The sequence below is a fragment of the Paroedura picta genome, chromosome 13, assembly GCF_049243985.1.
Source record: "Paroedura picta isolate Pp20150507F chromosome 13, Ppicta_v3.0, whole genome shotgun sequence".
In the NCBI taxonomy this organism is placed as follows: domain Eukaryota; kingdom Metazoa; phylum Chordata; class Lepidosauria; order Squamata; family Gekkonidae; genus Paroedura; species Paroedura picta.
The window spans coordinates 1725009-1745428 of NC_135381.1; the positions used below are offsets into that span (position 1 = coordinate 1725009).

Sequence of the window (20420 nt, forward strand, 5' to 3'; positions counted from 1 at the left end):
AGGAAGGCATCCTGGCCGCCAGAAGCCCCCAGGACGGGCAGCAGCGGAAAGGGGTGGCGGGGCAGGCTGCTCGCCTCGCCTCTTTCCCTCCACGTGGCGCTCAGTCGCGGGCGCCCGGCCTACCCTGGCCGGCAGATGCTCTGCGGGATGTCAGGCGGAGGGAGAGTGGGCCGGGAGACTCCCGCCCGGGGGGAATGCTCCCTTGCATGGCCAAGAGGATGCCCTCCGCCCTCCCGGAGGCGGGTGAGAGGCTGGGCGGGCCTTGGGCGGGGAAGCGGCGGGCCGGGCCGGGGCTGCTCCCTCCTTCCCTCCCGCGCCCTCCTCGCTGCTCAGCGCCCGGCTGCGCCCTCCAGGATGGGCTTCTCGGCCGCGGTCTCCCCGGCGCCCATCGCCCCGCCGGCCGGCGACTCCCTGCAGGTGAGCGAGCGAGCGAGCGAGCCTCTTGGGCACCCTGGTGGGCGCACACACCGCCCTGCTCCCCCTCCGCGGACCCTGGAGCGCAGAGGCCGGACGCCGGAGGGGTGGAAGGCGCATCGCGAGGCCGTCTAGCCCGACCCCCTGCTCTGCGCCAGAACCACGAAGCTGCAGCCTCGCTGGCGGGTGCCCCAGCCGCTGCCCACCCCCTGCACGCTTCCCCGGAGCTGGTCCTGGGCCGGAGGCTCCCGAGGCGCGCCGTGGAGGGAGGGATGCCAGCCTCCAGGTGGGACCTGGGGCTCAACCCCCCCCCCGGGAATGAGAGCTCCAGCGGCTGCTTCGGAGGGGCCTCATGGCATCGCCCGGGCTCCTTCCCCAGGGCCAGGCGGGAGGCCAAGGGAAAGCCCTCGCTGCCCGTCGGAGCCGAGAGTCCGGGTCGGAGGTTCCCCTGCCTGGATGCCGCCCTCGAGGTGGAGGGGCTTGCAGGGGTCGGCTGCCCCCTCGGCATCCTGGGCCCGGCGGGGGGGAGGGATCTGGGGGTCCCTGATCTTGCCCCAGGAGCTCCGCTGAAGCAGCCCCGCTCACCCAAGGGCCCCTGAAGTCCCTCCTCCCGACAACCAAGCCCCGCAGGTCTAGTCGGGCTCTCCGGAGCCGGGAGGACGGGGGAGGGTTTGCGCTCTTCCCTGGGCAGAGGTCCCCCCCCCATCCTCCCGGGCAGCTGCTTGTCGGCCTGTCTGTCTTCCTGCAAAGATCCCGTCAAGCCCGGGAACTGCACGCAGGAGGAAGCAGCCAGGCTCGGCCGGCAGGTGGCCCGGGCTGGGCGGGGGGGGGGGGTTCCCCAGAGCCATCTGCAGAGCGCCTGTGCCCCCTTCCCGGGCGGGCCTGCCTGCCTCTCCAGCCCCACCGGCTGCCTGCCTGCATGCCTGCCGGCAGCCTACAGCGGGAGCAGTTCCGGGGTTGCCAGCTCTGAATTCCTGGAGATTGGGAGGGCAGAGCCCGGGGGAAGGTGGGTTTTGCAGAGGGCTTGCTGGAGCGCCCGCCAGGGAGGCTGCAGGTTCCTGGTTCTGGCGCAGAGCAGGGGGTCGGGCTAGATGGCCTCGTGATGCCCCTTCCTCTCCTCTGGCTCACCCTCCAAAGCATCCGTTTGCTCCAGGAGAACGGATCTCTTGTCACCTGGAGAGGAGTTCTAATTCCCGCAAAGACAGCTCTGGCCTTCTTGCCAAGCTTTAGATGCCTTCCAGGAGGGCAGCAGCTGTTGGCCTCGACAGCTAAAATGCACCTAACCCAATTATACCCCACCTTGCTCTCCAACGGGGACCCAAAGCAGCTTTCCTCCTCCGCCTCCTCTCTTTGTTTATTCTCACAACAGCCCTCTGAGGTAGGTTACACTGAGAGAGTGGCCCAAGGACCACTCAGCAAGCTTCCATCGCCTGCATGGGGATTTGAACCCAATTCACCCCATATGCTGATCCTCCTATCTTAACCACTACACTGCTCTGGCTCTCTCACAAGTTATAAGAATGGAACATCCACTTTCAGAGGCAGTATACCTTGGAATGCTAGCCCCATCCTGCTTGTGGGGGATAACGTCTCTGGATGTCGCAGAGAAAGAGGCCACAAATTGCAGGTGTGCCTAATGGTGTTGCTTCTCTTTCCAGTTCTATGCCGTCCTCCACTGGATTCAAGCTGTCATGGCTGTTTTGAGGTACTTGACCTTCTTACTCGCTCCTGGGGTGGGTGGAAGGCCCCCCACCCCCCAAAAAAAGAGGCAGCAGAGTCTAGCCTTGCTGGCCACTTCAGGAAGGCCTACAAAGCAGGAGAAATTTGGGACAAGGTTGCCGAATAGTCTCACTCCAAATGCCTTGACATTTCTGTTTTCCCATCTTCTGTGTTATGATTCGGGCATCCCCCAAGTCCGGCTTGCTGGATTGGTCTGAAAGGGGAAAAAACCCGGGCAGAATGAGAGCTGCCATCTTCTTTCTGGCAGAGGGCTCCTGTGCCATTTCTGTATAGTGTATTTATTTATAATTTGATTTATATACCACCATTCTCAGAGATTCTGGCTCAGTGAGGTCGAGCAGCAGCTGTGAGACAGGCGGGATTTCCCAGCGTGCCGAGGGGGAAAGCTTCTGCCGTCCTTTAAGGCAGGGGTAGTCAACCTGTGGTCCTCCAGATGTCCATGGACTACGATTCCCATGAGCCCTTGCCAGCGTTTGCTGGTCCGCTGTAGTCCATGAACATCTGGAGGGCCCCAGGTTGACTCCCCCTGCTTTCAGGCGCGATTCCTGGGCTGAGCGTTTCCACCCTTTGTTCCCACAGCCTCATGGGGTCCAGCTCAATCATTGGCTATGCCGTCTTCCAGAACACCGCCAGATCCCCAGAGGTAAGCGGGTTCCTCTGGCAGCTTTCTGCAACTGCATGCTGGGAAGGGCACCTTACGAAACGGACCCGATGGGCAAGGCAGGGCCTCCGCGAAGAATGTTTCGCATTTTCAAGCACATTCCCTCCTTGCTAAAATAAATATTTAATTCTAGAGGCTGAATCATCGCCAGAGACAGCTGAGGGTGCAGGTGGCGTTAGGTGACCGAGTTAGAATTTGCAGTAGCCCCACAACACCCCTCCACACACACACACACACACAAACACACCCGTACACCTGGAAAGAACAGAACATCTGCAGCCCATAAGGAGCCGGTTCTAAGTTAAGCGGCAGCCTCTGTTCCTCTTTACTAGGGAGAAACTCCTTCTCTCTGTCCGCTGGAAAACACCCTCCCGATCTGTCTTTCTGGAGGAGGATGCCTTCTGTGAGGATCGCCAACCTCCAGGTGGAGGCTGGAGTCTTCTGTGGTTACAAGAGACGTCCAAGAAGATGGGAATGGGGTGCTTGGGGAGGGTGGTTTGTCAATCATGCTGCTCCTCTGACACTCCCCTGGAGAGCCAGTGAGGGGCTGGGATCAAGAATGATGTCCAAAAATCCAGGGAATCGTGTTTGATCCCCTGCCCCTCCTCCACATGCAGCCAGCTGGGCAACCTGGGCCAGTCCCCGTTCTCTCCATGCTCTCTCATCCCCACCTCCCTCGCAGGGTGTCTGTGGTGGGGAGAGGATGGGAAGGCGATGGTCAGCCACTTGGAGACTCCTCCGGGCAGTGAAAAGTCGGGTGCAACCATGCAGCTCTTCTTCTTCAAACGGTGCCCTGCTGAGGCTTCGCCCCCTCCCCTGCCCTGGTCCGGGATTGGCGCTTCTTCCGGAGCTGCTAACGGGCATTCCTTGCAGGGCCCTGATCCCCTCCCAGGGAATCTAAAATGCCCATCTTGCCTCTGCCGCAAAGGACAGGCGGATTGTTCATTTGAAAGCACATTTCTGCTGCTGTGGGGCCGGCTGGGGTTCTGGTAGTCGGTGCAGGGGCTGAGCCCTGCTCCTCTGCAGCCCCATGACCAGCTGCCTGGGCTCTTTTGCAGGTGCGGCCCCTCTTCTACCTGAGCATCTCCGACCTCTGCCTGGGGCTGTGCTGGCTCCTTGGGGCCCTGCTCTTCAGCAGCAAGGCCACCGAGACGACGGACCAGGGTGCCGCCTGCTACAACCTTCAAACCACCGGACAGGTGAGCCAGGGAGGTGGGCAGCGGCTTCAAGGCCCAGCAGGACACGGGGCGCCAATGAGGGCTGCCATCTCCAGGTGAGGTCCGTTCCCCAGGGGAAAGTTGGGGCTTTCTCCCTTCCACCGTTGAAGAGACGGTCCCCGAAATGGGTCTCCTTTAACCCAGCAGGTGCCCTGCAAGCCCACGGAGAGATCCCTGTGGAGTGAGGATTGTGGCGCTCTGCCCGGTTTGCTCCTCCCGCGATAAGCGGGCCTTGGCTTGGCTTGGCTTGAGGGTGCCCAGCCTTGTCACAAGACCCGCTGCTTTAGCAACCGCCCCGTCAGCAGCCTGGAGTGGGGCGACAGAGGTGGCAAGTGGCAGGGCCGGTTTGTGACCATTAACTGCCTTGCCTCAGCTCGGCCCGGGAGATCTCGGCTCTTCTCATCTCCCATCCTCAGGGAAAGGGCTCTTCTTCTCAGGCGGGTGGGTCTACTCTATGCGCACACAGGCAGAGGCCTTCAGCCCCTCACCCTCCTTCTGCCCCCAAACCCAAGTCTCCTACCGACTGGGGTCCCCCCGACCCCTTATCAGGGCAGAGCCATGCCGTGAGGAGTGCAAAACAGGTCTCTGTTCTGGAAGTCTTCCCCCCTCCAGCTGCCAAACCTTCACCTGCGTGGCCTCTGTGCACCTACTTGGCAGTGAGAGAAAGGCGCTCTGCACATTCTCAGGGGCCCTTGCTTATTTCTCCGTATTCCGGCACCCATGAAGGTGTCCTTCCAGAGGGTTCGGGGAGCCCTGGGGCCTTTCAGAGCATGCGTTCCGTGACAGCTTGGGGGAACGGTTGGCCATCTGGTCCGTCCAGTCCTCTCTAAAGGTTTCCTGTTTACTTTGGGATGTGAAAGGAAAACACCACAGGGACTAGCCTGAGCCATTTTCTCCTCACGCAAGGCAGGGAGGAGATCCAGGCAGCTCCTGCATTTCGCGGCCCTCAGGTCCTGCCGCTGGTTGACTCCGGTTGTTATTTTGCATACCGTGATATTTACCCACCCTGAGAATTCTTGCGGGAGAATCCCATGTGTTGGAGTTGGACAACATGGAGGGCCAGTGAAGGCCCTGTAAGTGAAGAAGCAAGCGTTTTTGCAAGAAGAGCTGGAAATGCCAAGGCAGAGTTGTTAGTGAATGCATGCAAGCTGTTTTGGTTTAGACGTGGAAAAAGAAAACAGAGGGCAGCTGGTTCCTAACACAGCCCAGGCATCACCATTTGTGCCGGGAAATCTGACCTATGATTTCATCTTTTCCATCTGAGCAAAGTCTGTCTTGGAACAAAACCTGGCTTCCCCCTCTTAGCTGGGCTCTGCCATTAATGTATCGCTTGAGTTTGTCTGAAGCTAGTCAAGCTTCGGAACTTCTCTGCCGACCACACACAAGCCTCCGAAACAAACAAAAAAAATGAAATAAAATCCGAGTAGCAAAATCTGCAAAAGGAAACCGCAATTAATATTTGAACTCAAAAATGTCTTTCTTGTGCCTTTGCCAGCCGAAATCTGGTGGGTAGCTGTGAGGGGAGAGCTCTACAATCTCACCCCCAAGAATTCCCTCCTCTTCTGTGCCATCTTTCTGCCGCGACCTGGAAAGAGACTTGTTCCCAAAGGCTTTTTCTGCTTCTGTTGCTGAGCAATCGACAGGAGGATTGTGATGCTGGCTCTCACGCTGTGTCCTCCAGCCTGGCTCCAGGATTGGGAAGTCCTGGACAAGATACTTTCCATCTCAGTGTCAGGATAGGATCTGGAATGACCGCTCACGACCAGACCAAAGAGATCAGTTCCCCTGGAGAAAATGGCTGCTCCGGAGGATGGACGCCATAGCCTTTAAATCCACCGAGGTCCCTCCCAGTCCCAAATCCAGCCCACTCGTGGCTCCACCCCCAAAGTCTCCAGGTATTTCCCAACCCGGAGCTGGCAACCCCATTCAGTCCTGTTAGCTGCTCTGGTCATGCAGCATTTTGACCCAAACCCACACCCCCTCCGTCCTCCTCCTGACCCCCTCTGAGTGCAAATTCTGTACTCCACGATCCCTTTCACAATTCACCTGTTGTGCCCAACGACCGAGAAAGCCCGGGACAGAATTCCACTCCATTTGGCCGGCACAAAAGAGGCGAAAATGCAAAGCCATTCTAATTAGGGACGGCGGAGGCAAGGAGGATAAAGGACGGGGCCCTGCTGGATCAGGGCCAGGGCCCTCGGTTCATCCTCCTGATTCCGTTGGGAGGGGAAACAGCCCAAAGCCAGACCTCAGTGCACAGGCCTTTCCAGCAGGAATGCCAGCATCTAGTCTGCAGGGACAGACTGCCCCTGGTCAGAACTGAGACTTTTCAGAGGAACAAACTGATTTTTAGGCCTGAGCCCATTTGCACCTGAGAGGCCAAGAAAAAATTCAGCATAGAAACCTCCAAGAATCCAAGCTGTCTTTGAAATAGTAAAAAGGAAGATGTAGCCAGGGGTAGTCAAACTGCGGCTCTCCAGAGGTACATGGACTACAATTCCCATGAGCCCCTGCCAGCGTTTGCTGGCAGGGGCTCATGGGAATTGTAGTCCACTGACCTCTGGAGGGCCGCAGTTTGACTAGCCCTGAGCCTGGTGTAGCCTCTGGCCAGTAATGGGTGAGGTTGAACCTTGCCTCTGCTGTCAGCCACCTTCTGTTGGGCTTTTGTAAAGAGAACCGGAAGCGCTGTATAAATGCTAAATGCGGTTATTTGTATAAGATCTGCAAATGACAAGTTCTCGTTTCCCACCTCTCCAGGTCTTCTACGTTGCCTCTTTCTTATACACTGTCAATTATATCTGGCATCTTTACATCGACCTGAAGGCGAAATACGATCAGAGCCGCTTCATCAACTCCTCCCAGGTAAAACTTGCTTTGAGTAACTGCTCAGGCCTTGTGTGGAGAGTGAGTGCGGTGTCTCAGTTGGACTCCAATCAGGGAGACCAGCTCTCATTATCCCTCCCCTGCCCTCTAAATGTGCTTCCACATACCCTCAGCTTCACCTCCCTCGCAGGGTCGTTGTAAGGAAAACATGGAGCAAGGGGGAGGATGCTGTAATCTGCTTCAGGCTCCTATTGGGGAGAAAGTTAGAGTTTAAATGAAGGAAACACATTTTAAAAATATGCCAATTCCTCTGCAAGCTAAACAGCAACAAAACACAACTTTAAGATACCTCGGCAGAAAACAGAAGACCCAGAAAACAACAGCAGGCTGAGGCCTTTGTATGATTATCTGACGTCTAGATTTGAATCCAGAAGCACCTTAGAGGCCAGTGGGGGGGGGGGTGTTCCCTCAGGTGCTCCTGGGTTCGAATCCCAGTGTTCTACTACAGACCAACACAATTGGCCCCTGAGATTACACTGCTGTGGAGTTTGGGGATTTCCCCCTGCCAGCTTGACCTGAGTCCTGTGCGGTTGTCCTGATTTCCTTGTTCTCACCCCAAGACTCCCGTGCCTTGTCTGCTGAGCCACCTGCTGAAGTCAGCTTGCCCTTCCTCAGCTGGGGAAGACCGGACAGGTCTCCTGAGCGTCATGCAGAGAGGGTGTGCCCTATTTAGAGGGTTAAAGGTCTATTTAGGTTAAAGATCTACTAGAAGGACGCATTCATCAGTGGCTGGAAGGGAATCTCAACTACTTCAGCGTCTGCAGCACTCTCTGCTGCCCTTTGTTTGCTCTTTCGTCCTGTCTCTGCCTCACTTTGGGGGAAACCCTTTTAAAACATTGCTCGTAAGTGGGTTGGGTTACTGCTCTTCCGTTCAGCTCATTCGCTTGAGTTTCTAAACTCACACCGGTGCCAGAACCTCAGAAGAGCCCTCCTGGATCAGACCAATGGTTCCCCTAGTCCAGCCTCCCGTCTCACACAGGGGCCAACCAGTTCCTCCGGAGGGCCAGCCACAAGGCAGAGGGGCCGAGGGCCTGATGTTGCCTCCTGGCTCTAGGATCCAGAGGTTTAGTGCCTCTGCATGTGGAAGTTCCCCTCTGCCACCATGGCGAGTAGCCACGGACAAGACTTCTCCTACATGAATCTATCGAATCCCTTTAGAAAGCTCTTAATTCCTGTGGGCATCACCCCGTCCCCTCTGGCAGATTATCCCACACTTGAATCACTCTCTGTGCAAAGGAGCACCAACGTAGAAAAGCCTTTTTTCTAGGTGAGAAAAACAGAACCTCACAGGGTCTTTGTGAGAAGGGAAGGGAGGAGAGCGGAATTATGTCTCCACCCTGGGCAGGAAGGCAGAGTGCAAATGAAGTAAATAACAAAGCGCTCTCACAAGAACGTGCCTTCTCCTGCGTCAGACCTTTGGTCCTTCAGCATGGATATTGTCTGCTCAGACTCTCAGCTGCTCGCCAGAGTCTTCTGTCGGCAGCTTGCCCCTCACCACCTTCCACCTGGCCCATTTTGGACTGGAGATGCCAAGCAGAAGTTCTGCCGCTTGGTCTTCTACAGAGCAGCTCTGGGGGGTGGACTGTATGACATCACCGACCTGCCGAGCTCCTTCCTTTCCCCAGACTCCACCTTCCGCCCATTCCAGCCCCCAAACTCCTGAGCCGGCCTTGGGAACCCTCCTACTGGGGAGAGCTTGGCACGAGCCCTTCCTCCTTCATCGTCCTCTTCCTTTGAGCCAAGCTCTTCAGGGGCCTCCGAAGCTGCTGGGAACCGAGGAACAAAGATGCAGTTCGAGGAAAGCACAACCCTGGAGGACAGACTAAACAAACACTTCACCTGCCCTCAGGTGATGCTTCCCTCCCTCGGAGCCACGTTGGTTCTTCACACCTGGCCACACTCTGAATTGGACGCTGTTGGGTGAAGTCCTTCAGCACAACAAGCCCTTTATGTGGCTCTTCCGGGTGCGGAAAAGAGTTCGCAGTGTGCGCTTTGTGCAGTTCACACACAAATGCACACAAAGCCCTCCGAGGCATGCCCATCCTGGCCTAAGCCCCACAGCCTGCCTTTCTCCTTCCCTCTTTGTTGGCCGCTCCCCGAGAGAAAAGTTAGGGCCCCTTTGGGGAGGCTTGGGGTTTCCGAGGGACCAGAACCTTGGAACAGCCGCTTTATTTCTTCATGCCCTGGGGTTTATTTAGCTGGAGTGTCGGTGTGGTGGGCTGGACTAAGACCTGGGAGACCCAGGTTCGAATCCTCGTTGCCAGTTGCATGATCCAGCCAATCGGGGACCATGTAGCTGAGGGGGCAACATCGTGGGGCCGCTTGACCAATCCGGTTGGGCCGCTTGATGACACCGTAGAGCCAAATTGGACCGAGAGCAACCTTTTCCGCTCCCGTTCGGAATGGACAAACATTGTCATGCTGCTTTAAAAACCCACCAAATGGGAAACGCGAGGCTCCGTTTTGCTGAAAGTGAAGTTGTTCCTGCCTCCTGCCAGTGTCAGCTGCCCTCTGGAGCAAGCTACGGCGAGCAAAGGACTGGGGCGGGGGGGGGGGGATACGTCCCTGTGCCATGGGGAGGGAAGCTCCTCTCAAACAATTATTTGCCTCCCTCCTGAGAAGGACTCTCAGTCTTTTTCCTGCAGGAGGAGAAGCCCCTCTTCTTTTGTCTGGCACCTGCCCCCCTTCCCTCCCTCCCCATCAAATCCATGCCAACTTCTGGACAACAATGCAGAGAGAGCAGCAACGCAGGCTGGCATCTCTTGGAGACCTTGCTAATTGGTCGGGGTGGCGTTTTGTTCCAAGATGCCTGCTCCATTTTGTAGCGGAAACATGCTGTGGATGATTTAAGGGAAGCATTGCGGTCTCGGTTTATATTCTTGCAATCGAAAAACAAATGTGGAGAATAGAATTTGGGGACTTAAAAGAAAAACCTTAGCTCTTCAGGATCTGAAGATACAGGTGAATTTTGCATGTCAAAATGGTGATTATCCATCTTGGGTATAAGAAGTGGCTGGATAGTTCTTTGTTTGTTTCCTCCTCGGCTACAGATCTCCAGTGACACAAATCGCATCGGCCGAATAGCAATAATTCTATCCAGGTAAGTGGAAGAAGCCCTCCTCAGAAGCTACACAGGGTCGGCCCTGCTTAGGACTTGGATGGGGTTGCTGCTCAGGGGCAGGCTATGGCAAAAGCACCTCTGAATGTGTCTTGCTTTGAAAACCCCACAGGCCATAAATCAGCTGTGACTTTACAGTGAAAAAAAACCAGCAATGAAATCCAGGAATAATCTGGAATGGAATGGCAGTTAAAAAAAACCCATACACACCTAAAAACAGACTTGCATACTGAATGCAAAGGCCGTGTATATTTAAAAACAAAAACTAACATAAAAACTACTGAACAGACTCTATGTTGGGTCCGGCTCCTTCGCAAACTGACATGAAAGGACAACGGAGTGACGGTTGTGGGTAGCTGCCACTTGCCGTCCGGCTGCTTCAAACACTTGTCGTTTTAGAACGAAGGCTGGGCATTGCAGGGTGAATGTCTGGCTGTCCAGAATGTAGCGGAGTATTTGCAAGGTTCTGGGGACACAAAGCTGTCCCACTTGCCCATTAGAATCATCCTTCCAAGCACTGCTCTTCATGTCCCTGAGGCAGGCAGGTGAGGCAGGCGGCAACTAGAGGCGGGGCTTTTTCGGTGGTGGCCTCCTGCTTGTGGAGCTCTTTCTCCCTTGAGCTTTGCCTGCTGGCTCTTTTTTAGGTGCCGAGCAAAAACAATTCTTTAACCCATATTTTTAGTTGAGGGGTTTCAGCTGTTTTTATGCTATGCTTTTAGCCTAATGTTTTGAAAACATGCTTGTTTTTAATAGTGGTGACTCTTGTGTCGTTTATTTTACTCTTCTACTACAACACGGTGGCAGATTGCAGAGTCGCTGTCCTCTTTTGTGTGCTTAGGGTGCCCCCTGTGCCGCTGGCCAGAGGAGGTATTGCAGCCTCCAATTCTAGACCCAGAAAGGGCAAAAGGCCATATAAACCCTGAGAGCCCAAGTTGTTTTCAGACTGTGTGTCATTTGATGTGGGGGAGATGTTGTAATTCAGAGATAAACACATAGTTCCATCTAGAAGATCTCAAGTTCAATCCCCAACATCTCCGATTGAAAAAAATATACATCTAGAGAAGCATTTTGACTGAGAATTTGGGGGGGGGGGGCACTGCGCATTAGGCTGCACAATTCTGGGCCAGCAAGTTGTCTGAGGTGGTCCCATGCAGTGCACTGAGGAGTAATTTTGCCTCCAACAATACGGTTTCTAAAAGCTAAACATGAGGATTGCTATTTTAACTACGGTTCTGTACCTTATTCCTTCTAGCTTAATCCCTTTTCTGTTAATGACTCCCGTGTTTGGTATCGGCAACCATAACGAATGTTATCAGAACTTCACTGTGAAACACAAGTAAGTCCATCTCAGTGGGTAAATGCTACGCATGTCCAGGCTTTTGCTGATCACTGTCTCTGAACTTGAGACAAAATGTCTTTATATTTCTGTGTCTGTCTTGGCCTGGTAGCCCAGACGAGCCCAAACTGGTCAGATCATGGAAGCTACGCTGGATTGACCCTATTAAAGACCACCAAGGAAGTTCAGGGTCACAGAACTGCCATGAATCAACTGTGACTTGATGACAATTTCTACCACTATATCTGCATCTAGACCCTGTCAGATCACCTTTTGTGGTGAAGGGGTGTGTGTGGTAGAAACAGGCATGAACCTTGTGCTGAGCCAAAATTTGTACCAAATTCTACCTGGATTGGGACTCAGGGGGCAACATTCAGCTCACACGTGGTACAGCTTGGGGGTGGAGTCTACAGAGGACAGGGACCTCATTGGGCTACAGTGCCACAGAAAAGCATCATTTTCTCCAGGGGAAGTGACTCCTGTCATCTGAAGATCTGCTGTATCTCCAGGAGACTCCCAAGCCCCACTTGGAGGCTGGCATCCCTACTCCCCCAAGCCTGCCCAGGCTGTTTTCCAGTCATCCCCTTCTGGTTTGCCCTCCCCTTGAGATTTCATGTCGCCCAAACATGCCTCCCCCCTTTCCTCCTTCTTGGACTGCAGGTGCCTTCTGCTGCACACAGAAACCCACCTGTCACCCACCAACCTCCAGCAGTCCACCTGCTCGGTGATCTATTTCTACAGCATCGGAGTCTTCCTCTTCTTCTGCCTGGCCAGCTTCATCGCTATCCTGGTAAGGGATGGGACCACTCATGGCTCTGGGAATAAGACTGTAGCAAATAAGGACAGGGCCACCAGACGTGGGATCTTGTGTGGGTCAGTGGCGTGGAACTGAGAACAAGCGGGAGGGGCAGCCCCCTTGGATTCCTCTCTAACCTGTAGAGTCACAGTTCCCAAAGGACAAAACAAAAGAAACCTCATTCTTTAATTCAGGGTTTCCCAACCATGGGGCTTTGGTACCCTTCAAAATCCAGCAATTGCCTTATTTTCCTAGTTGTCCCTGGATTTATTCTGATCGTCTTTCTAACAAGCTTCTGAAGTAGGTTAATCTGAGAAGGAAAGAGAAAGAGAAAGAGAGAGAGGCAGACAACCTCCCAACTGATCATGGATCTGAGCTCAAGAACTCCCCTTTCCAAGTTGAACGCCCCAGGCCACTTCACTGTAATATCACTGCTGAGGCTGTCCTTGGGCATGTTTTGACAAGAACTCTTTGCATTTTCTCTTCATCCCTCCCCCCCAACACGTTGTAGGTCCTGCTTATCCAAGCCAGAGCTTTGTACAAGAGATTCGTCAACTCAACTGGCTACTTGGGTGATCAGCAGTGGGCTATAATCAAGATGGTCGAACAACGTGTGATTCTGTACCCTGTTGTGTTTTTCTGCTGCTGGGGCCCCGGTAAGTCATGCTGGGCCTCTGTGTCGTACGGTCCCTGTTTAGTACAAAGACTTCACTAGCTGCTTCCTTGTCAAACATGCTGAGGTGTAGAATTTGACCCCCTTTAGGGGGTCAACATGTTTGACAAGGAAGCAGCTAGGGGCTGTAGTACACAAACCAACCTGTTACGTGGCTCCAGAATTGTTTAGCTATGCCGACTACTCCTTCTTGGGTGATCTATGCCTATAGCAAATACAGATCGATTGACTGATGAGCCAGAGAAATATCAGGGCATGGCAAATAATATATTTTCTAAATCCCGCATCTCCCCTCTTTCTTTCCACAGCCTTTATCCTTGGAATAGTCAAACTGACCAATCTAGAAAACACAAGCAGCCTCTATATGGCTCTTAATGTTTTAGAGGTAAGCATTGGACAGTAATGCACAGAGGTACCTCAGGGCTAACGTCTTCAAATAAAGCTTTTTGAAGCTGTTCATTGACAAAAGCTTTGTGGATACATGAGACATCAGTGATTTTGGGTGTTTTGTCCCCCACATCCATGAACTGCGCCCAGAGGGAGTCGGTTGTTTTGCAGCTCCATTAAATTGTGCTCTTGTGGTGAAATGGGATTAGGGAATACCACTGTCTGATGCACAGGTCATGTGCAAGTCAGTGCTCCTCCTACCTTGTAGCAAAGATGCTTTGTGGTAACATAACCATGCTTGGCAAGGTGTGTGTGTGTGTGTGTGTGTGTGTGTGTGTGTGTGTTACAGAAACAGTCTGGTTACAGCCTGCGCCCCTCTACCACCAGCCCTTGTCTGCCTCACTCAAAAACCCAGGTTTTAAAATTTGCTATGTGTCAGCTTCCTTGCACAGAATGCCATAAGTGGCTTCCAAATAGTAACATCGCTCACGCCCCCGAGCAGCAGGTGGGGAGGTGGAAACTAAGACTCATAGCTGGGGCGATTATGTATTCTTAATCTGTTTTAAATTGTTTTAACTGGCTTTAATTGTGGAGTGTCCATAGCTGTGAACCACCCCGAGTCAGAAATCCTGAAAGGGAAATCTAATAAACGAAGAAATAAAAATAAAGACAACTTCTAGTTAAAGACAACTTGAAGGATGGGGACAGTTGGTATCCCACTTCAAATGTTGTAGCGATTCACCTGTAACTCAGTCACCTCCAGGGTTGCCAACCTGCAGGAGATCCCCTGGAATGAAAACTGATCTCCAGGTGAGAGAGAGTTCACCTGGAGAAAACGGCCACTCGGGAAGGTGCTCTCTGTGGCCCTGTCCCTCCTCTCCCCTCCCCTCCGCAAGCCTCGCTGCTTATTCTGTCGTATGCCTTCCCTTTTTTCAGGCCCTTACAGCCTCTTCGCAGGGCCTGCTGAACTGTGTCGTTTACGCCTGGACCCAGCACATGTTCCGCTGCATGAAGCGCAAAGCCTGCAGAGACGCCGACACGCAGACGCCGCTGCTGCGCTCCCAGAAGAGGTTCTACGCCAGCACGCACCCCGTCAACACCCGAGAAGCCGCCACGTCCCCCTCCACTGGGTTATAAGCGAAAGAACCCGTTGGGACCCGGCCACCAGGTCTCTCCACCCTCCCCTTCTGCTGCTGTGCCCCTTGCCCCCTTCTCTGCTGCTCACAACGGGCTCTGGCCACCTGGGTCTGCCCCCCAACGGCCCTGAGATGGCGCAGGGGGATGCTGAAGCAGGCCGTGGGAGGCGCTGCAAGAAGCAGAGACTTGACGTGGGGGTGACGGTTGGCCCCCAGGCAGGTGTTCCCGCCAGATCATGGATGCGTTGTAACTGGATCAGGATGGAAATGAACTGTTTCTCCCTCCCTCCCTCCCTCCCTCCCTCCCTCCCTCTCTTTCAGTTTTTTTAAAATCAACCATCATTATTTATTTGATAAAAGAAATAATGAATCCTCATTTAATCCTGTAATAATTCCCCTGTGGGATTCTGTCCAGGAACTGTCAACCCTGGGGGGCTGGGGGAGAGCTTTTTCTGACTGGAGCCACACGTGAGAGAAATCAGAATATTTTCATGATTGTGATTTGTGTGGATTTGATCTGTTACTAAAGGTACATTAGGGGATTAGACAGGTGGGGGGGACAGGGATGTCAGCCGGGGACATTCTTGGAGATATGAAGGTCGTACCTGCAGGAGGGAAGGATTGCAGGGGTGGCCAAAGTGTGGCTCTCCAGATGTCCATGGACTACAATTCCCATGAGCCCCTGCCATGGGAATTATAGTCCATGGACATCTGGAGAGCCACACTTTGGCCACTCCTGCTCGTTGGTATATCACAGAGTCTGCCCTTCAGAGCTACCCCTTTTCCCAAGTGGGCTGGTCTTTGTCCCCAGTCGATCAGTTCTACTTCCCAGAAAACTACAAGACCCACCCGGAGATGGGCATACCAAGTGATGGACCAATCGGTGACCTTCCTTGGACTGGATCAGAACCACGCTCCACTTCCTGGGGGAACATCACCACACTGCCCCTGCCCTGTGAAAGTGGCCATGCCTTCCTTTGCTGAACATAGCAGAGGCGTTAAGTTGGTCAAGAGCCAACGGCCATGGACCTTGGGTTCCTTTCAGGAATTAACTGGCCCAACTATTTCTGGAGAAGAAAGGCCACCAGTTATAACCTTGCAGCTACATTTAGAAGTCAAAGGTGCCTGTGTTCTTAGCCAGGCTATAAGGGAAGTCCCTGCAGGACATGGACTTGACTCAGTGTGTCTCGTACAAAAGCGCTCTCCAGTGATGGGTGCCCACCCTCAGAGAGGGGCTGCTGCAGCTGGCAAGAGAGGTTGCTGTCTTCTACCTGTGGGGCAAGTCTTGAGGGTTTTCTTTTGACCAAACGGGATAATAGCAGCTATGGACATGAGAAAGCACGCGCAGCCATTGGGACCCTTCACACCACGCCCACACCCATTTATTTTCGCACGAGTCAGGCTTTCCCCAGCGCAATCTCCCCAATGCTGCCCTGCTCGGTGTCAATGCGGCCCCCTCTGCCTGCATCGGCTGAACACGGATCTCAGCCTGGAGCCGAGGAAGGTGATCGCGGCGGCCACCGCCAGGATGATGGGAATCACAAGCTTCAAAGCGAAACTGAGCACAGCTGTGCTGAAAGCCTCGGTGGGAGAGCCACTGTCGATGCTCCCCCCCGCCCCGAAGTCCTTGCAGTACGGAGGGGCCCAGCCGAAAGGACAGTGGCAGTTGTGGCGGCTGTTGCAGACCCCCCGGCCGTGGCACTTCTTGTTCATGTCACACTTGGACTTCAAAAGGGACACGGGGACGCAGGTCCGGTTCAGACAGATCTGGCCTCGGCCGCATGCTGTGCCGTCGGACACGGCTCCTTTGTCCCTGGCGTCCTTTCTGGGTTGGTGCCTGGTGCTCCAGCAAGGCACGCCGCTGACCGACAACTGGACATACTTTGATGGGTTGAGCAGCTTTTTGACGCCGGAGCAGTACAGCCTCCCGCACAGACTGTCTTCCCTGCTGCATTTCACAAATCTTTCTCCGTCGCCGCCACCCCCGCAGTTGCCGACCTCATTCCCAGCCATGTTCAGGGCCCTGAAGCAGGTCTCAGGAGCAGCTCTGGCCTCTTCCCCAAAGATAGCGATGCACTGAAGGTGGTGAGTGGAACATCTCTTTTCATAGCAGTAGGCGTTGATGTCGCAGCGCGTCCCATCCTGTTTGTACACGTCATCCGGGCACCACATGGATTTCCCCGTGCAATACTCAGGAAGGTCACACAGGCCCATGCTCGGCCGGCAGGACATCCCCTTGGGGGCGAGTTGACAGTCCTTGCAGCAGTCCTCGTGGGCACAGACCGCCTTTGCCTTGTAGGTGCAGTTGGGGTGGCAGCAGGGATCTTCCTTGCACTGCAGCTCTGTGCCACAATCGCACTGCTCTCCAAAGTCCACCACTTTATTGCCACAGTGCTTGAGCTGGGAACGTGGCTGGTTGAAAAGGCAATTGATCTCGTTCCCCATTCTGAGATCTGACAGCGACGCTATGCTGCAGTTACTGAACATGGCAAACTTGATGTTGGAATCATGCATGATACAGTTGGTCTGTTCGTCACAAAAACAGTTGGGTTCGTCATGGGTCATGCCAAGGTTGTGACCCAGCGTGTGAGAGACGGTGATGGAAAACTCCGCCAGATCTCTGGATAGGTAGGCATCGATCCCGACAGACGCATTTGACTTGCAGATGCTTCCCTGGATGGATGGCCAAGACACAACATCAAACCTCTGGTGAGCAAACAGGTGGGTCGTGTCACTCTCTATTTGCCCATGGATTGCTTTCCATTCATTGAAATCATCGATGAGGTTCTTGCCATCTCTGGAAATGTCAATGGGGTTTTGATCTTGCCAGATGTCCAGACCCACCAGAGTGACAGCAATATTCAGGAAACGGTAATGGGTGTACACCATGTTTATGGTGTCCAAAACGACATGTATCACTCTGGTTTCGTTTCTGCCTTCAAAGTGAAACATCATGTTGTCCACCACAATGTACATCTCAATGTACAACAGGTCAAACGCAAAACTAGCTTTCCCTCCCCCCACTTTTTTTGACTTGCGATGAAGATCGGCGGCTTTTAGGCCACAGAGTGTGGAAGAGAAGCCGGTTCTGTTGGTCAAGTAGAGGAGGTGCTGAAATGTCTGCGAACCCCCTAAAGGCTCCAAGCCGTAATTTAAGCCTCTGATTTTCAGGAACCCTCTAAGGCCGAAGCAGGTGCTGAGAGCGACCAGGGAGTCTGCCGTGTCTTCCACGTACCCTCCGTAGTAGCACCCAGCAGGGACGTAGGGGTGACTTTTCCTCTTTCTGCCCTTGGAATCGTAGGTGAAAACTGGCAGGTTTTCAACCAGGAAGTTGTTCTGGTGTATCAGTCGAATGATGTGTTCCTTCCCTGCTGCCTTGATTATGTATGAAAGTCCTTCCTTCTTGGACTTTCCCACCTTTGGTTCTAACCGCCTGGGAATGATTATTTCATAGGAAATATACGGAGCAAGTGAGTCAGAGCACGTGGTGGGAAAGATGCATTCCACCACTATAACAGACCACAAGAAGCAAAGCCACTTCCTCAGCTCTTTGTCACAACAGCTGGCCATGGTTTAACTCGGCATTAGACTGAGATTGTGGTCCCTGGTTCTGAGCAGCCTGGAACAGAAAAGAGAGACCTGATGGACACATGAAGCCTCTGTATACTGAGTCATCAGTATTGCCCACCCTGACTGGCAGCAGCTCTCCAGGGCTTTCCCATCTCCTACTAACCTTGTTTGTTTAACTGGAGGTGCAACCTGGGGTCCACAGTTTACAAAGCAGGTCCTCTTCTCAAGTGGGGATAATAAATCCAGAGGACAATCATGAACTTGACCTCAGAGGACTTTACAATGTTCCTCATGAGTGCACAGGCTGGAGTATACCAGATGTTCCTCCCAGTTCCCTGCTGGAATGGTTATGGCCACACTCTGCCATCTTCTCCTCTCTTGGTTCTTGCATGGCCTGCCACCCCCACCAGAGACACCCCCAAGATCTTCCAGGCAGGAGAAGCATATACTTCTAAGATCTTTTGACCTTCAGATGCCTTCATAATAACTCACAATTACAGGGTAAAAAACAAAGAGCTTATTACCCCCTTCCGTCGACACAACTCCCAGAAGATACGACCTTAAATCCAGGAAGGACCAGGCGCCCAGCTCCTGGCCACTAGTCGCAGATGTGTGTCAAGAATGCCATCTTGTCTACCCTGATTGCTCTCCGTCAAATCCATTTTAGGCATGCTAATTCAGGTACCCTTTCTGCCATAGCCTGCCTCATTCATCCTATCATAACTCTGATCCAGTCAGGCCTCGGGTCCTGAAAAGAAATGAGAACATGATCAGAGGCCCACCCCATGGGCAGCCAGAGTCCAAGACTTTGGCTCCAAAGCAGATGTCCTCTGTTGACACCCAGGTACATAACAAGGGGATCCCGGATCCTCCATCTTTGTTGGTTCATGTCCATTTCTCCCCCCTCTCCAGCTTCTGCCCAGTATTCCTCCGACCCCTTGACATTCCTCTGTCCTCTAGGGCAGCTTCTCCCTTGGCACCCCTACTCGTTCCTGAAGGCCACATTTGCCTCCAGCCTACTACTGTGTAAGAGACAGTCCATTAAGTCACTTACCTCCTCTTCCTCTCCCCAGCTTCAGAAACCAAACTCACAATTGCCTGCGATGAATGTAAAGAGAGAAATAACGGAAGGCGAGGGGGTGGGGGCGCATAGCTCACGTCAAGCGTCCGTCCCCCCCAATTTCCCCCGGCTTCTGAGGTCAGGCATTCCAAAGGCTATCGGTTTCCTCTTCCCTCTTTGAACGTGAACATTCCACAGCCTCGGTGGTCCTTGGAATGGAGGGGCAGGGGATGATTGGCCGGCAGGTCCCATCCAGGAGTGGCTGGCTGTTGACCATTCTGCTCAGGACCAGGTCTCTGGCCAAGCAGGCTCAAGGGACTCATTGGGGCAGCAACGTGTGGGAGGAACACGGCTGGGTCAGTTGCCAGGGTTGGGCCAGGGATCAGTGGCACGTTACACCCTCTCTGCTCTCTCTAAGCTTCACGGTCCCAGGCACCACTCGAAAACCTCCAGGAGTTTCCAAACCCAGCGTTCGCACTTTGAACCTGTCTTGATCCCATAAACGCAGGACAAAGAAGAATGCAAGTCCTGCGGAAGCAGGACAGCAACAAGAATCCAGCTCTGATAGGTTCCATCAGTGATGACGCTGGAAGCTGACATTGAAACAAACTTCCTTTCTCTGTGTTATAGAGACTCCGTCCTCAGGGCCTTCCCACCGCTGTTACAGCTGTCTGTGAGGCGCTACTGACCGTTAGAGGAAACGGTGCCCTGCTGACCATTCCTCAAGAGGCAACCAAGGAGGTTCTGTACATCCCCATGCCTCACTGCCCTGGCCCTTGGCCAACTGGGCCCCGTCTTTACATCCCATTGGGCAGCCAAGTTCTGCAAGGTATGGTGGCTGGAAGGTTGGGCTGAGATTCCGAGGTCCAAATCCCCATTCTGCCATGGGAGCTGGGGGTGCCTGGTTCCCCTTAGCCATGGGGGAGGGGGGATGCCAGATTCAAGCTGGGAAACTCCTTAAGATTTGGGGATGGAGCCTGAGGAGGACAGGAATCTCAGTGGGGTGCAATGCCAGAGAGTCCACCCACCCACCAGAGCGTCCGTTTTCTGCAGGGGGAGTGATTTCTGTAGTCTGGAGAAGTGCTGTAATTCCAGGGGACCCCCAAGTCCCACCTGGTGGCTAGAATCCCTAATGGGAGCTCAGTGAGGGACCCCTGGGCCAGTCTTACTCTCTCAGCCTATTTTATTTCCTCCCCCATAAGCATCTGATGGGCAGCAGACTCCAAAAGCTAGCGTTTCAATCCACATGCCGCTCTTCTGGCCCCACAAGAATTTGTTTTAACCGTGTGCCACTTTTGCTACAACTGATACCAAAATGGCGTCATTTACTGGTGTTCCTGCCGATTGGGTCAAAATAACTAGAGACTTGGACATCTCAAAGACTGTTGGGGAACTGCCACTCAAAGCTTTGGCCAACAATAAACACGAT

General features: G+C 53.8%; 2 protein-coding genes across 2 annotated transcripts; one reads left to right on the plus strand and one right to left on the minus strand.

The window, feature by feature from the left end:
- The first annotated feature begins 262 nt into the window (after positions 1 to 262).
- TMEM116 (transmembrane protein 116) lies at positions 263 to 14737 on the plus strand. The gene is made up of 11 exons (XM_077308634.1): positions 263 to 417; positions 2073 to 2119; positions 2734 to 2797; positions 3874 to 4014; positions 6790 to 6894; positions 9966 to 10015; positions 11286 to 11369; positions 12030 to 12159; positions 12677 to 12821; positions 13147 to 13223; positions 14162 to 14737. The coding sequence occupies exons 1-11, from the start codon at positions 355 to 357 to the stop codon at positions 14360 to 14362; spliced, it is 1107 nt and encodes a 368-aa protein (XP_077164749.1). The 5' UTR covers positions 263 to 354; the 3' UTR covers positions 14363 to 14737.
- An 818-nt stretch (positions 14738 to 15555) lies between these two features.
- Positions 15556 to 19574, minus strand: LOC143822928 (disintegrin and metalloproteinase domain-containing protein 9-like). The gene is made up of 3 exons (XM_077308639.1): positions 18986 to 19574; positions 18456 to 18679; positions 15556 to 17980 (listed from the first exon to the last, which is right to left on the minus strand). The coding sequence occupies exon 3, from the start codon at positions 17929 to 17931 to the stop codon at positions 15805 to 15807; it is 2127 nt and encodes a 708-aa protein (XP_077164754.1). The 5' UTR covers positions 17932 to 17980; positions 18456 to 18679; positions 18986 to 19574; the 3' UTR covers positions 15556 to 15804.
- Between the last annotated feature and the right edge of the window lie 846 nt (positions 19575 to 20420).